This window comes from Pan troglodytes, chromosome 12 (genome assembly GCF_028858775.2).
Source record: "Pan troglodytes isolate AG18354 chromosome 12, NHGRI_mPanTro3-v2.0_pri, whole genome shotgun sequence".
NCBI lineage: Eukaryota > Metazoa > Chordata > Mammalia > Primates > Hominidae > Pan > Pan troglodytes.
The window spans coordinates 37,376,702-37,394,051 of record NC_072410.2 but is presented as its reverse complement, the minus strand read 5'-3'; the positions used below and the strand labels follow the sequence as shown (position 1 = coordinate 37,394,051).

Here is a 17,350-nt window from a genome sequence, read left to right as displayed (position 1 = left end):
GGGCCAGGGGAGCCGACACGCAAGCGGCTGTGCGCATGAGCAGATGAGGCCTAGCCGAGGCGGCGGGACCCCCAAGTTTGGAAAGCTCTGTTAACGGTGAGAACGCGTTAACACTTGCCAAGGGGAGTGGTTGGTGCCTGTGCGGAGCTAGCAGCCGGCCTGAGGAGGGAGGGAGACTGTGATCCGGTGGAAATTATCACTATGGGGCGAGACAAGGCCGAGAGTTGTAAGACTGAAAGAGAATCCCGACTGGGAGACAGGAGTCCTGAGTTCTGGTCCTAGCTCTGCCCTGGACTCGCTGCCTTGAGGTGTTAAATTGCTTTCCTCGTCTTACGCCTCCAGGCTATGCGAAAGTTCTGTCCAAAGGCTGCTCACAGCCCCTGTCTGACTGGGTGTCATGATGAATTGAGCTCCCTGTTACCTGCGCATCACAACCGGTGAGCGTCTGTCTCTGTGCCCCTCAAAGTGGCCCATAGTTTTGTCCTGGGGGCCCGCCTGGGACGGAGTCCTCTATGGCGGGTCCCTAATGACACCCCATCCGTGGGGAACCTGGGGGACGGGGAGCCGCCCATGGACAAGCACGGTGAAAGGATCAGCGAAGGGCCCATCTAATTTAAATTCCTATGCAGAGAATCTAACCTCCAGCAAGCAGTTGAAGAATCATACCCCCTCCTTGCCTAAAGAGGGTGCATAATGAATACTTGATTGGAGAAGGATCCATTTTTACAGGAAGGCCGTTTCCTTAGGTCCAACTATCAGGAATTTGCCTTTGAGTACTTCCTTGTTTAATGGAATTGTTGCTCTTTTCTTCTCTGCTACAGATAGTAACTTTCCCTACTGAAGGCCCCAGGAGTGCTCCAGCCAGGTGTGGAAAGCTGGTCACGATTCTATGCTACTTGGTTCATTTTCTACACAGCAACAGAAGAGCCCTCCTGAGATTGCTATTACCATACCCGCCTGTCACCTTGCCAAGGCTGGCCAATGTGTGTTTTGTCATAGGCTGTCATGGAGGCCATGATGGAGGAAAAGGAAAGGGGAGGCAGATGTTGAGGCCCCAGAGGCCACAGTGAGAGCAGTTTAGTTCCTGGGGTGCCAGGACTAAGGGGGCATTGCCCTGTCCCCAGGATTACAGTGAGCCACATGTCAAGCCCAAGAGCCAGGAGGTATTCTTCCACTCAGTGTTAAGAATCAAAGCATCCTGACACCAGCAGCCAGTTTTTATGGAATCCTGATCATTATTACCACAGTGGAGGGCTGACCTCATAGAGAGGCTACCCTCCTTCCTTAGTCACCCAAAGTTGTGAACTATGATTGTCAGTTGTGTGTGGGCCATCTGCCCACTTAGGATGCAATTTTTGATGTGACAGACATTCCGGATGTCCAATTCCCCTGTGATGAGGTATGAGCCTTGTCCAGCCCTTTTCCTGAGGGAAGCAATGTCAGATGAAAGACTTAGAATTGCCCAAACTGGCTAGCCAGCTGCCACATGCACAGTATTGCTGATAACTGAGAAAGGTTAGAACATCGTGTTGCATTTTGAATTTCTACCATTGTTGGAACCAGGTCTAGTATTATAAGCCCCTGACCCAACCTGTGTGTGAGGCCTAAACAAAGCCTGAGCACTTCAGCTAAGACCACCCACCAAGGTGACACCTTTAGCCTCACGCCTTTGATAAGCTGGCCCAGGTCCCAGTAACTCCATTGTCGGAAACAGACCCCATCCCTTCTAGTGGTGCTGCTGCCTTTTGGACACAGAATCCAGCTCACAGTCCCCTGTGTGGTCCCCTTTTTGCCATCCTGTGGTCAACAGGCCGAGCGTGTTGGCTCACGCCTGTAATCCCAGCACTTTGGAAGGCCGAGGCAGGCTGATCACGAGGTCAGGAGTTCGAGACCAGCCTAACCAACATAGTGAAACCCCATCTCTACTAAAAATACAAAAATTAGCAGGGTGTGGTGGCGCACGCCTGTAATTCCAGCTACTCGGGAGACTGGGACAGGAGAATCGCTTGAACCCGGGAGGCGGAGGTTGCAGTGAGCCGAGATCGCACGGCTGCATTCCAGCCTGGGCAACAGGGCAAGACTCCAAATCAAAAAAAAAAAAAAAAAAAATTGTCAACAGAGGCATAACTGAATGGTGAAACCAGTTTTCTTTTTCAATTTCTTTTTTTTCTTTTGTGCAGAGCTGAGGCTTCGAAGACCTCAGAGGACTTCTCTCAGCACTCACAGAAACCTCCTACACCCTCGGATGGCACAAAGGGACTGTTTTCTTACTCTTAGTCTGAGTGACTGCCAAGAAGGAAGGCAAAGGTAGAGCAACTGGATCTCTGGCTCTCCACATAGCTTCTGATCTCAGACCTTACTAAAACGCTTTCTGGGCCCAAGGACAAAGCTCACATGAACAAATGATTTTGAGTCATGAATGAAAAATCTTGCTCTTTCCATAGTAAAGAAGAATTAAGAGATGGACAGGTAAGCATGCACTCTTATTTGGGAAAGGTGGTGTTGGTTTGAGATATATCATTAAGTATAGTAAGAATATATTAAGAGAATATTTGGAAAAATTTAGAAACCCTCATTATAGTTCTCTTTGTTCTGTAAGAAGGAGCTTCTATTCACCTCAGGGTCAATTGCTTTTCCTAATAGCTTGTTTTGTGAGTGAGTTATGAGATTTTTGTTTTCTTTTTGCTTGGGTAGTGGGGAGAATTTCACTGAGGAATCACCCAAGAAATCTGTATTTCATTGATTTGGATCATTTACCTTACTAGCCTCTTCCCTGTGAAACGCTTGCTTTGGCCTGATCATCCTCAGGACTCAATTCAATGTGATATGTCTTTGTATGAGCCGGGCAGCTAACCCTACATGCCTTACCTTTCACACTACTTTGCCCACCCAAAAATGGTCTTAAATGGAGGCTGTGGGATTCAGTGGCCAGACTGGGACAAAGCCTTTGCTTTGGGTCTCCAGGAAGATTTTCTTCACTGTAGTAGTATGCGAACTGTTCCAAAGAGGGAAGTCTTTGGACACTGGAGGGGACTGAATTGGAGAAGGAAAGGAAGAATGAAATGAATCTCAGGTACACAGACGCCTGCAGGAAGTTGTTCAGCACAATGAATCACCAAATATTTTAGAGATAAAATTTCAACAAAAATTTGAGAAATATATTTTGTGCTTAGTACTGTGCCAATGGTTGTGAAACATATAAAAGAAATATAAGAGCCTGGAGGCAGTGGCTCACACCTGTAATCCCAACACTTTGGGAGGCTGAGGTGGGCAGATCACTTGAGGTCGGGAGTTGGAGACCAGCCTGGCTAACATGATGAAACCCTGTCTTTACTAAAAATACAAAATTATCTGGGCATGGTGGTGCATGCCTGTAATCCCAGCTACTCAGGAAGCTGAGGCAAGAGAATCGCTTGAACCCAGGAGGCGGAGGTTGCAGTGAGCTGGGATCACACCATTGCACTCCAGCCTGGGTGACCAAGTGAGACTCTGTCTCCAAAAAAAAAAAAAAAAAAGAAAAAAGAAATATAAGAGAAGGTCCTTATACAGGCCTTTTGCAGAGGAACTTTTGCTGCATACAAGGGTTACTGGACTTAGAGGTGTGAGACAGCATTGTAGCCCCAGCTAGTAAGGTAGGTTGCCTTGAGTAGGTGGAACTGACCTTGATCAGAGAAGAGGGTGGAGGTGTATTCTGGAGGAAAACTACATGAACAAAGGGATGGAAGTGAGGAGAGGGATCTGCAGCAGGTGTGTTGATTGCATTACAGTGGGAAATAAATGCTTAGCCATCATGAGCTCCGTTACGAGGGAGCTTGGTCAGCTGTGAGGTGTTTTGGCCTCCATCCTTGCATCTGGAACATGAAGAAATGAAAGTTGTGTTTAATGAGCATTAGTTGGAAAGGAAAAAAAAAAAAAGCAGAAGGATTAGAGTAACAGGATGATCTGGGATTCCAGGGCCTTGGCATAATACATTCACATGGTTCAAAATGCAAAAAGTACAGAACGATATACGTATTGTGAAGAAACCACCTTCCACCCTTGTCCCCCCAGCCACTCAGTTTTTCTGCTGGAGACAAAGCTACTGCTTCCTTGGGTATAACTGTGAAAATGGTCTCTGCAGAGACAAGCAAATGTGCTTATGTACTTTTAAAAAATAAAATGGTAAAATAGTGTATAGACTCTGTCCTTTGTTTTTTCACTTAATACATCATGGAGATTGTCCCATATTGCCTGTAAAGTAAAGCACTTTCTCATTTGTCTTTATGGCCATATAGTATCTCACTGAGTGAATGTGCTTTTATTTATGTAAATCAGCCCATTAATGAACATTTAGGTTTTTCCAGCCTTTCGCTATTATAAACAGTGTGACAAAGAATCACACTATAAATGTAAACATGTCGGTTTTGCACATGGATGAATATATCTGTTAGATAAATTACTAGAATGCAGTATCAGGCCCCGCATGTACAAAACATGTATGATTTCATTAGGTACTATCAAGCTGTAGAGGTGGTAACAGTTTACTCTCCAGTGTGTTATGCACTCTGGCCAATGTACATGTTATCAGACTTTTTGATCTTTGATAATCTGACTAATGAAACACAGTAGTTTTACATGACTCTTTTTTTTTTTTTTTTTTTTGAGATGGAGTCTTGCTCTCTTGCCCAGGCTGGAGTGCAATGATGCGATCTCGGCTTACTGCACCCTCCGCCTCCCAGGTTCAAGTGATTCTCCTGCCTCAGCCTTTCGAGTAGCTGGGATCACAGGTGTGCACCACCACGCCCGGTGTGCTAAAAATACAAAAAAAATACTTTTTTGTATTTTTAGTAGAAACAGGGTTTCACCATGTTGGCCAGGCTGGTCTTGAACTCCAGACCTCAGGTGATCCACCCACCACAGCCTCCCAAAGTGCTGAGATTACAGGTGTGAGCCACGGCGCCTGGTGACGTTTTTCTGTTTTGCTTTTTTTTGTTTTGTTTTGTTTTGTTTTGTTTTGTTTTGTTTTGTTTTAATGAATGAGGTTGAACATTTGTTCATATGTTTAAAACCAATTTGTGATTGTGCAGGATGGCTCGTGTCTGTAATCCCAGCACTTTGGGATGTCAAGGTGGCTTGAGCCCAGGAATTTGAGACCAGCCTGGGCAACCATATGTAGACCCCATGGCTACATGGGCATGGTGGTGTGCACCTGTGGTCCCAGCTACTTGGAATGCTGAGGTGGGAGAATCCCTTGAGCCAAGAAGTGAGTGAGCCATGATCGTGCCACTATGCCCCAAGTGGGGCAACAGCGCGAGACTCTATCTCAAAAAAACCCACATGGAGAAACCCCGTCTCTACTAAAAATACTCTACTAAAAATTAGCAGGGCGTGGTGGCGCATGCCTGTAATCCCAGCTACTCAGGAGTCTGAGGCAGGAGAATCACTTGAACCCAGGAGGCGTAGGTTGAGGTGAGCCGAGATTGCACCATTGCACTCCAGCCTGGGCAACAAGAGCAAAACTCCATCTCAAAAAAAAAAAAAAAAAAAAGCCACTATTTCAGTTACCTTTTGTGTAAACCATCTATATCCTTTTTCTAATGTTTCCACTGGGTTGGTTTTTCTTTTTTTTTTTTTGAGATGGAGTCTCACTCTGTTGCCCAGGCTGGAGTGCAGTGGCATAATCTCAGCTCGCTGCAACTTCCACCTCCCGGGTTGAAGCCATTCTCGTGCCTCAGCCACCTGAGTAGCTGAGATTACAGGCATGTGCCACTACATCTGGCTAATTTTTGTACTTTTTAGTAGACATTGGGTTTCACCATGTTGGCCAGGCTGGTCTTGAACTCCTGACCTCAAGAGATCCTCCTGCCTTGGTCTCCCAAAGTGCTGGGATTACAGGCGTGGGCTACCACACCTGGCTGGTTTTTCTTTTTTGCCTTAATGATTTTTTTTTTCTCTGAGATTAAACTTTATTAAAGTTACTTTTCCAGAAAATTCAGTGAATATGGTAACATAGGAACAAACTTAGGCTCATAAGCCCTTTACATTTTTACATAATCTTTAATGATGTTGATCAGGAAATTCTTTCACTGGTAGAATTACTTCTCCATTCTCCAGAATTGTATCATCTGGGAATATTCTGGGCTTCTTTTCAATGGTGCCATATGGTTTTTTTAGATACATCATACTTCTTGGTGCTCTATATGTTCAGAGAAACTTCTCTAGTAACAAACTATAGAAATGATGATTTTTTATTTTTTAAACAGTAGAGACAGGGTCTCCCCATGTTGCCCAGGCTGCTCTCGAACTCCTGGGCTCAAGCAATCCTCCTGCCTCAGCTTCCCAAAGTGCTGGGATTGTAGCTGTGAGCCACCACACCTGGTGATTTTTAGGATTTTAAAAGAACACATTGAAAAATTAGCTCTGTATCTGTGAAATGAGTTACAAACAATTGGCCGAGTATTTTGGTCGGTTTTTTGTTTTTAATCTGTAGCAGGGGATAGGTTTGGCTGAGCAGAAAGGCCATAGGAAACTGCTTCACTAAACTTCGCTCACTCAGAACCCTCAGACTTTCAAAGAGCCAGGAAATTGGTATAAAATTTTTGAGATAACATTAACTAAGCTTTTTGCAGTTTTTCCTAGGACCAGATTAAACAGAAGTTTTCCTTTACAGTATTCATTATGGTTGGTATCTCCAGAGTTCATCCTTTTTTTGTGGTACTGGGAAAAGTTGCAACATTTACCTTTGCAGGGACATGGATGGAGCTGGAGGCCATTATCTTTAGCAAACTAACACAGAGCAGAAATCCAAATACCACATATCCTCACTTATAAGTGGGAGCTAAGTGATGAGAACACATGGACACATAGAAGGGAACAACACACACTGGGGCCTATTGGAAAGTGGAGGGTTGGCCGGGCCCGGTGGCTCACGCCTGTAATCTCAGCACTTTGGGAGGCTGAGGCGGGTGGATCATGAGGTCAGGAGATCGAGACCATCCTGGCTAACACGGTGAAACCCCGTCTCTACTAAAAATACAAAAAAAATTAGTCGGGCCTGGTGGCGGGCGCCTGTAGTCCCAGCTACTCAGAAGGCTGAGGCAGGAGAATGGCGTGAACCTGGGAGGTGGAGCTTGCAGTGAGCCGAGATCGTGCCACTGCACTCCAGCCTGGGTGACAGAGTGAGACTCCGTCTCAAAAAAAAAAAGAAAAAGTGGAGGGTGGGAGGAGGGAGAGGATCAGGAAAAATAACTAGTGGGTACTAGGTCAAATACCTGGCTGATGAAATAACATGTACAACAAACCCCTGTGACCCAAGTTTCCCTATGTAACAAACCTGCACATGTACCCCTGAACTTAAAAGTTAAAAAAAAAAAGTATGACATTTAAACTATTATCTTTGGGGGATTAATATGTGCCTGGGAGATTGACCCTTGTCTGTTTTACAGGGCGAAAGATTGTCTGCTGGATATTCTCCATCATATGACAAGGACAAGAGTGTTCTGGCTTTCAGAGGAATCCCTGTATGTATCACCCACAACTTGGTACCTTCTGCCAGGGCTTTTGTTGTGTGTTACTGTGTGGTGCCAGAACTGTGCTAGACACTGGGGACACAAGGGTGGCATAGACCTTAGCTTCCAAGAGCTCACACTTGAGGGGAGTGAGGGGAGGGTGTATGGAACACAAACATACAAAACAACTTCTATTTAATAAGATAATTGCCATAATGAAGCAGGCTATAAAACGCAGAGAGAATACCAAAGGCACACCACAGTCTGAAATGAGTGTATGAATTTTTGTTTATTTACATTCAAGGTGGACATACACTTGTCCCCAACATCACCCAAGTTCCACATCATAGTTGAAGTTTTCCAGGTGCCTCAATTTAAAATGGACTTCAAGGCCAGTAAGTGGCTCATGCCTGTAATCCCAGCACTTTGGGAGGCTGAGGCAGGCGGATCACTTGAGGTCAGGAGTTCAAGACCAGCCTGGCCAACACAGTGAAACTCCATCTGTACTAAAAATACAAAACTAGCTGGGTGTGGTGATGCACACCTGTAGTCTCAGCTACTTGGGAGGCTGAAGTAGGAGGATCACTTGAGCCCAGGAGGTGGAGGTTGCAGTGAGCCAAGATCAGGCCACTGCACTCCAGCCTGGGCAACAGAGTGAGACTCCGTCTCAAAAAATAAATAAATAAAAAGTAAAAGAAAATAAAACTGACTTCAGTCAACCCATCAGGGCACACTAGGTCCTTTTGGCCTCCAGTGTCAAGGACATTCAGTACAGTGGGTGGGAAGCGTTTGTGTATATGGGGGTATGTGGATTCTATCCTCAAGCTGAAGGTCAGCTGCCTCTACAGATCTCAGAGTTGAAGAACCATGGCATTCTCCAGGCTCTGACCACAGAAGCTAATGAATGGGAGCCACGTGGTAAGGTTCCCTTCAGGGCCCTTGAAGTCTGGGTGGGACCCAAGTCAGACCTTCCCATGCATCTGCTGTTCATCATTTGAATTTCTCTCACTCCTTGTCTTTCAGAATTTTGTAGATGTCTCATTCCTTGGGGAAAAATAGAATCAACACTGAATTAGGAATCAAAAGACCAGAGTTCTGATCTTCCTCTGCTAGTGGTTTACTGTGTGCCTCTGGGCAAGCCATATGATCTCTAATATTAGTACCTCCCTTATCCTCAAAGGGATATTATGAAAATGAGACACAATATAGGAAAAGCCTTTGAAAAGTTATTCTACTTCATCTGCTTTGCAAGGCGCTTCCCCATACTATATTTAAAGTTCACTCTACTTGCCAAGTGATTACGGAGAAAGGTACACTCCAGCCTGGCCAACATGGTGAAACCCCATTGTATTAGTCCGTTTTCATGCTGTTGATAAAGGCATACCCAAGACTGGGAAGAAAAAGAGGTTTAATGGACATACATTTCCACATACCTGGGTAGGCCTCACAAACATGGTGGAAGGCAAGGAGGAGCAAGTCACATCTCACATGGATGGTGGCAGGCAAAGAAAGAGCTTGTGCAGGGAAACTCCTGTTTTTAAAACCATCAGATCTTGTGAGACTTATTCACTATTATGAGAACAGCACAGCAGAGACTGGCCCCCATGATTCAATTATGTCCCACTAGGTCCCTCCCACAGCACATGGGAATTATGGGACTTACAAGATGAGATTTAGGCAGGGACACAGAGCCAAACCACATCACCGTCTCTACTAAAAATATTTTAAAAATTAGCCAGGTGTAGTGGTGTGTGCCTGTAATTCCAGCTACTCTGGAGGCTGAGGCACAAGAATTGCATGAACCCAGGAGGTGGAGGTTGCAGTGAACTGAGATTGTACCACTGCACCCATACGTGGCCACTAGAAATATGAACTTTTTAAAAAATACTCTTTTTTTTTTTTTTGTTAGGGACAGGGCCTTGCTTTGTCCCCCAGGCTGGAGTGCAGTGGTGCAATCATAGAATTTGTGGGTTCAAGCAGTCTTCCCACCTCAGCCTCCTGAGTAATTGTGTACCACCAGGCATAGCTAATTTTTTTTTTTAAGAGACAGGTTCACCGGGCACAGTGGCTCACGCCTGTAACCCCAGCACTTTGGGAGGCTGAAGCAGGCAAATCACGAGGTCAGGAGTTCAAGAGCAGCCTGACCAACATGGTTAAACCCCGTCTCTACTAAAAATACAAAAATTAGCTGGGCATGGTGGTGCACGCCTGTAATCCCAGCTACTCAGCAGGCTGAGGCAGGTGAATCACTTGAACCTGGGAGGCAGAGGTTGCAGTGAGCCGAGATCATGCCACTGTACTGCACCCTGGCAGCAAAGCAAGACTCCATCTCAAAAAAAAAAAAAAAAAAAAAAAAAGAGACAGGTTCTTGCTGTGTTGCTCAGGCTGATCCTCACCTTATCCTCCTGAGTATCTGGGAATATAAGCGTGAGCTTCTATGTGTAGCTAAAAAATATTCTAATATAGGAACATCATTTGGACATCTGTGAAGTTTCTTTTAATGGAATTTTATCTTTATGGTGACAAACCCAGCATTAATACATTAATAATTTTTACTTTAAATACATACATATATATATTATATATATATATATATATATATATTTTTTTTTCTTTCCAGAGACAGGGTCTCACTCTGTTGTCCAGGCTGAAGTGTAGTAATGTGATTGTAGCTCACTCCAGCCTTGAACTCCTGGGCTCCAGCTGGGACTACAGGTGTGCACTACCATGCCTAGCTAATTTTTAAAAAATTTTAGGTGGAGACGGTCTCATTATGTTGCCCAGGCTGGTCTCAAACTCCTGGCTCAAATGATCCTCCAACTTTGGCCTCTCAAAGTGCTGGGATTACAGGCATAGTGGCATGTGCCTATATCTCTGGCTAACTTTAAAAAAAAAAAAAAAGTAAAAAATAAATGTAGGCTGGGCACGGTAGCCCACGCCTGTAATCCCAGCACTTTGGGAAGCTGAGGCGGGCAGATCACAAGGTCAGGAGTTCTCTACCAAAAATACAAAAATTAGCCAGGAGAATCGCTTGAACCCGGGAGGCAGAGGTTGTAGTGAACCGAGATCGCACCACTGCACTCCAGCCTGGGCGACAGAGCGAGACTTCTTCTCAAAAATATATATATATATAATAAATAAAAATAAATGTAAAAAAGAATTAATAAATAAGCTGACTCAATTGGCAGTGCTCTTGACTATATGAGTAAGTGGAAGAGAGCTGAAATAAAGGAGACAATTATAAAAAGGAAAAAAGATAACCTAATTAATGTGAGCTGTGTTAATTATCCTGACTATTTGTCCTTTGCCCCCGTGTTCTTCTGTTGGTCAGGGGAAAACAGTATTTCTGTCACACGTAGGAGGCATCTCCCTCGTTCCAAGAGAAAAGGAGAAGCTCTTACGTGGTTTAGGCATTTGTGTTGCGTTTTTAAGCACCAGCTTGCTATTGCTGGTGGAAACCTTGAACTTTTGTTGACTAACCTGTTTTGACAGCATATTCCCACCCCCTTGCCACTGTGGTTCCTGCTCCTGGCTCACAGACTTTGATCAAGCTGTTTGTAGGCGAGGGTGTATGGGGTTGGGGAGGGATTGGTTAAGTTGCTGGTAGATGAGGCTCTGACAGGTGAAGAATCAATAAATCAATAAAGCTGCATGAAGGTAAGAGGGTGAAGGATCCTGTTCAGCTTCATAATAAGCATTGCATCCTGCTGTTCTACTCTTCCCCTAGTCCCTTTTTTTTTGAAACAGAGTCTCACTCTTGGCGCCCAGGCTAGAGTGCAATGGCACAATCTTGGTTCACTGCAACCTCCGCCTCCCGAGTTCAAGTGATTCTCCTGCCTCAGCCTCCCAAGTAGCTGGGATTACAGGCATCTGCCACATACCCAGCTAATTTTTTTTTTGTATTTTTAGTAGAGACAGGGTTTCACCATGTTGGCCAGGCTGGTCTCAAACTCCTGACCTCAGGTGATCCACCCACCTCAGCGTCCCATAGTGCTGAGATTATAGGCGTGAGCCACCGCACCCGGCCTACTCTTCCCTTTTTGTTCAGCCACTTTGTCCCTCCTTTTTAGCTCCTATGCTGAAAGTAAGTTTTATTTTCTTGATCCTCCAAGGTTGAATATTCTCTTAAAGCTGTCTTAGAAACTCCAAGGCTCAGTGTCTGCTACTCCGGACTGGAGCAGGTGAGATGGAATTTCCTAAAGGTCCAGATATTTAGGACCCTGGACCCATCTCACCCGCTGCCTCTGTCCATTGCCCTGCTGGACCTGAGCCCACACCTATGTTGATAATAATAGCTTACATTTGGGCCACGTGCTCTCCTAGGAAGTAGAATTACCCCATCCTCACAACAGCCCCATGAGGGGTTACAGATGATAAGTAACTTGCCTGAAGACATACAGCTAGTAAGAGGCAGAGATGAAGCATTCACAAGTAGTTTGGCTCTCAAGTGTGCCTTCAGTAACTATCCTCTACTGCTTCCCAGCCGCTTTCTCTTCCTTATTATCCATTAGTGTCTGGTAGCATTTCATTTAATCTGCAGGTATATTCTCCCAACAGTTTATTGTCATGTGATGTCCTCAGCCAAGATTGTGAGGCAGAGAGGAGCTGTCCCAACCTACTATACCACTGAGGCTGCAGAGATCATATTTTTGGTATTAAACTGGAGTCTCCCCATCCTTCACATTGTTGATGTCCTCTGTAGCAAACTGGAAAAGTCAGTGACAGAAGATGCCGCTAGCAGTTTGAGCCAGAGAATGACAGCTCTGGTTTGGAGAAAAGGGCTGGATGGTGGCTCTAAAAAGCCCATCCTTCTGCTCTTTTTTTTTTCTCCCCCTTATATTGTGCTTGCATTCATTCATTCATTCATTCATTCATCAAACATTTGTTGAGCACCTATTATGTGCCAAGCTCTGTGCTAGCCTCTGGAAAACCTGCCCTCATGTAGCTCACTGTGGAGTAGGAGAAACAATGACTACACTGTGATAAGCACGGGTTGTCAGGGTCTCACAGAGCAGTGGCCCCTCATCCAGACCGATGAGGTCAAAGAAGGCATCCAGGCGAGGATGGTGTCAGAGCTAACTGAAGAATGAGAGGGAGCTGCACCAGCAGGGGTTGGAACTGAAGGTGGCAGTGCCTGGAGTCTTGATTCCAGCAGAGGGAGAGCAGTCTGTGAAAAGGCACCAAGGGTGGGAGAGGGCAGAGCACATGGAGGAACTTCAGGTAGTTCTGGATGGCCCTGGGGCAAAGCTAGAGAGGTAAGAAGAATCTACAAATGTTCCTCGAGTTACATGAACTTCCATCCCAATAAACCCATTGGAAATGAAAAATTTAAGTCAGAAGTGCATTTAAGGCTGGTCCGAGTAGAATGATTTTTACAACGAATTGATCACAACCAGTTACAGATGTCTTTGTTCCTTCTCCACTCCCACTGCTTCACCTGACTAGCCTTTAAAAAAACAAAAAATTTAAAAACAAAAAGAAAAGAAAAATGCATTTAATACCCTGATAAATCCATCAAAAAGTCAAACAATTGTTAAGTGGAACTGTCATGAGTTGGGGAACCATCTGTAGATTGTGAAGTTATGTGGATACTGTGCTGTAGAGTACGGGTTTTATCTTGAGGACTGTGGAGAATCCCTGGAGGGTTTTGAGCAGTGATGTCGGATCTTACTTTTCTTTTCTTTTTTTTTTTTTTTTTGAGGCGGAGTCTCGCTCTGTTGCCCAGGCTGGAGTGCAGTGACATGATCTCTGCTCACTGCAACTCCACCTCCCGCGTTCACGCATTCTCCTGCCTCAGCCTCCAGAGTAGCTGGGACTACAGGCGCCTGCCACCACGCCCAGCTAATTTTTTGTATTTTTAGTAGAGACGGGGTTTCACTGTGTTAGCCAGGATGGTCTTGATCTCCTGATCTCGTGATCCGCCTGCCTCGGCCTCCCAAAGTGCTGGGATTACAAGCATGAGCCACTGCGCCTGGCCAATCTTACTTTTCAAAAGCTCACTCTAGCAAACCTGCGAGGAGAGGATCAGAGGGTGTTAAGATCCAAGGCAGCCAGATGTGGTAGTGCGTGCCTGTAGTTCCAGGTACTCAGGAGGCTGAGGCAGGAGGATTGCTTGAGTCCAGGAATTCTGGGCTGTAGTGTGCCATGCCGATCATGTGGCCCCACTAAGTTCAGCCTCAATATGGGGACCACCTGGGAGTGGGGGACCACCAGGTGGCCTAAGGAAGGGAAAACTGGCCCAGGTCAGAAATGGAGCAGTTCAAAAATCCTGTGCTGATCAATAGTGGGATCATGCCTGTGAATAGCCACTGCACTCCAGCCTGGGCAACACAGTGACACCCCATCTCTTAAAAAAAAAATAGGCCCAAGGCAGGCAGACAAGGCTGGGGTCTGCAGTAGAGGCCCAGACATACCTAGATCTCAGAGGGTCTCCTTTTCTCCTACTATTGCAGTTGTGAGTACAGAGGTGGTCAGAGCCCAAGAAGAATGGGAAGCTGTGGACACCATCCAGCCAGAGACAGGTAACTGTACAAATGCTGCTGTCTCCCCATAGCCCCTCTGCCAGCAAAGGCACCATCCACACATGTGGCAAATGTTTCTGTGAGTCTGGGACTAGGAGATAGAATTCCTGAGAGTGCTCATTTTAACTATATAACATAGATTACAGTATCTTTTTCAAATCCTAAGATGATGACATCCTACCTCTGGAGGAAACCAGAGTGAAGGCCATGGAGAAAGGGCTGCCATCCCTGTCCGTCTTTCACCCAGCCATGAGAGAAGACAGGGTTGACCTTGGTTAGGGCAGCTTCTACAGAGTGGCAAGGCTGGGCAGGAGGATGGAGACGGGCCCCTGTGTAAGGCTGCTCAGGTTGTTTACTGCACAAGGAAGTCCCTGGGGATGGGAGCTGAAGCAATCTGCTGGAAGGCTCTGAAGGCTGAGTAAAAATTGTCTCCTGTTTCTTTCTAAGAGGTTGGATGAAGCGATAGAACTAGGACCTATATCTAGCCTGAGCCTCTCTTCAGCTCCTGGGGCCCAGTGAATAGTATTAGCCATCGCCTATATTGCTAACTGATCAGTTAATTCCCTATTGGCTATAACAGAGGTGTATGGTTGGGGGTTCCTATACAAGGTGTAAGAAGGGAAAAGTGGAAATTAGGAAAGGCCCTTAAACAAACTGGTTGCATGCTCTTATGTGGGTACCCAACCCAGGCAGTGACTTGCCCCCTCGTAGATGAGAGCATTTAGGGATCACCTGGCGGGGCAGATCCGCCCCATACCCACCACAGAGGCTGACCTAGCAAGACTGAATAGCCTCGTCCAAAAAAAGAGTCCTCTTCGCCGACAATGCCAGCCTCTTGAAAGAAGATTGGTTGTAGCTGTAGGTGTCTGATGTTCAACTGGAAGCCAGTGCTTGGCTTGGAAGTGACAAGTAGGAGGGCCTCAGTAAATGTTTGTTGACAGAATGACTCCTATAAATCCTGGCATGTCTTCCATTTTGCCACAGGGAGCCAAGCTAGCTCAGAGCAGCCTGGGCAGCTAATCTCCTTCAGTGAGGCCCTGCAGCACTTCCAGACTGTGGACCTTTCCTCCTTCAAGGTATGATGGTAGCAGGGTTTGGAGTCTCAAGCAAAGTGCCTTTTCCCTAGGAGCCAAGCCTCTATCCCACCAGGACAGGGCATTGGGCAAGCAAATCTCCCCTAAGATCTTGGTGCCCAGGATCACGGGTGGCCTAGGACCCATGCTTCATTTGGGGCCTTGATAGCTTTTGTGGGACTATGCCCTTACAGCTCCTGTGGCCCTGTCATTCAGGGGCCTGTATAGCTGTTTATCTACTCTTCCCTTTTAGGGATGGGGACATCTAGAGTCAAGTACTAGGTAGATCCTTGCAGAGGCAAGGCAAACTGTTCAGGGAGCTGAGTGATTCATGGCCAGTGGAGGAAAACCTTCCATTCCCTCAAGGAACCAGAAGCTATTTAGGAATTTAAGAAAGATATAAGCTGGAAAAAGAAGGAATATTTGGGGGAATAAGCGCTAGGGGTGGGCTGGGTGCTGGGCATAGTGGCTCACACATGTAATACCAGCACTTTCGGAGGAGGCTGAGGTGAGGGGTCACTTGAACCCAGGAGTTCAAGGCTGCAGTAAGCTATGATCACACCTGGGCAACAGAGTGAAACCCTGTCTCCGTAAAAAAAAAAAAAAAAAAGCTGGGGAGCTTTCTGGGCCATATTGAGTAACAATACGTTCAGAGAAATGTGATTTCAGGTCTTCTACCTAAAACCTGGCTCAGGGGAGAGAGGCTAAAAAGATAGGAACCAAGTTGTTTTATAGGACCCAGAGAGCCAAAAGCTACCGAAATCAGAATATTCTAAGGCTTGCAGTAGTGACCCTGAGCCATGAGAAGCCAACATGACCTCACTTGGGAAGTGCTGGTTGTGACCAAAAGATTCCAGCTACCCCTCAGAGTCATCTAACTCCAGTGGGTCCCCACCTCCTGGGAAACCTGTCCTGGCATTTGTCTGACTGCCTGGGGGAGCTGGGCATGTGTAACCCCTGTGGGAGTCAGTGGAATACCTAGTTCTGGAAAAGCCCAGAGGACTAAATGCAAATAATGGCTGATAATACCTACGCTTGGGGATGTCTTTCACCTTGCAAAAAATCTGGGAGCTGGAAGAGCCTGGCTCTAGAGACTCAACAGGTGCCTCGAAGCTTCTGCCTCCTTCCCCTGGCCCAAAGACCAGCCAGATAGCTGGGGGAATTACTTTCTGCAAGCACTGCCTCTGGTCTGAGCCTGATGGGAAGTTGATTAAGGGAAATGAACCAGCATTCTGCCCATTGCCTGCAACTTCTTCCCCAGAAAAGAATCCAGCCAACTATTCGAAGGACTGGGCTCGCTGCCCTCCGACACTACCTCTTCGGGCCTCCAAAGCTCCACCAGCGCCTTCGGGAAGAAAGGGACTTGGTCCTGACCATTGCTCAGTGTGAGTGCAATGCGAGCCCACAGGGCAGTTGCTGCATCTGTGGTTGGGCAAGACCGTGTGTGCTGACCCTGTGAGGCTAAGCCAGGAATATTGCATGTACCATGGTTGGCGGGTGAGAGTGGGAGCTAAGAACTGGATATCTCACAGTCCAGATCTCACATTCTCTGAGAAGCACCCGGTTCTCCCATGAGGGGCAATCTGGCAGAGAGTGTGGGTGTGTTTTGGGGCAGGTGGCCTGGATAGCCAAGACCCAGTGCATGGCCGAGTCCTCCAGACCATCTATAAGAAGCTGACCGGCTCCAAGTTTGACTGTGCCCTTCATGGAAACCACTGGGAGGACCTGGGCTTTCAGGGTAAGAGGGAGGAGTAGCTCATCTTCTTTTTCATGCCTCTGATTCCAGGACTAGAGTGAGAGGCCAGGTCGTTCTCTTCCAGTGCTATGAGGGGGAAGATCTTGGGGGAGTATTCCGGGAAGAGGGTGCAGCAAATGCAAAAGCCCTGAGGGGGCGCCTGCTAGTTCTGCTTGAAAAATAGCAAGAGTAGGTCGGGCATGGTGGCTCACGCCTGTAATCCCAGCACTTTGGGAGGCTGAAGAGGGCGGATTACTTGAGGTCCTGAGTTCGAGACCAGCCTGGCCAACATGATGAAATCCCATCTCTACTAAAAATACAAATATTAGGGCGGGGTGCGGTGGCTCGTGCCTGTAATCCCAGCACTTTGGGAGGCTGAGGTAGGTGGATCACGAGGTCAAGAGTTCAAGACCAGGCTGGCCAACATGGTGTAAGCCCGTCTCTACTAAAAATAGAAAATTTAGCCAGGCCTGGTGGTATGCGCCTGTAATCCCAGCTACTCGGGAGGCTGAGGCAGGAGAATTGCTTGAACCT

The 17,350-nt window shown here is 46.5% G+C and overlaps 1 protein-coding gene across 17 annotated transcripts in view; it reads left to right on the top strand.

The window, feature by feature from the left end:
- Window positions 1–8: 8 nt before the first annotated feature.
- ELMOD3 (ELMO domain containing 3) overlaps window positions 9–17,350 on the top strand; it is a 37,023-nt gene continuing 19,681 nt past the window's right edge. For 2 of the 17 annotated variants that reach the window (XM_024354462.3, XM_009442755.3), the window contains exons 1-9: window positions 13–96; window positions 822–865; window positions 2,181–2,469; window positions 7,425–7,499; window positions 8,336–8,405; window positions 13,940–14,008; window positions 14,993–15,084; window positions 16,343–16,466; window positions 16,697–16,819. In XM_024354462.3, the coding sequence (XP_024210230.1) occupies window positions 2,416–2,469; window positions 7,425–7,499; window positions 8,336–8,405; window positions 13,940–14,008; window positions 14,993–15,084; window positions 16,343–16,466; window positions 16,697–16,819 (607 nt within the window). In that variant the 5' untranslated portion in view covers window positions 13–96; window positions 822–865; window positions 2,181–2,415. Of the gene's footprint in view, window positions 97–341; window positions 438–821; window positions 984–1,051; window positions 1,400–2,180; window positions 2,470–7,424; window positions 7,500–8,335; window positions 8,406–13,939; window positions 14,009–14,992; window positions 15,085–16,342; window positions 16,467–16,696; window positions 16,820–17,350 lie in introns of those variants that run through there. The other 15 variants (XM_024354461.3, XM_009442754.4, XM_054678561.2 and 12 more) reach the window with 12 other exon arrangements.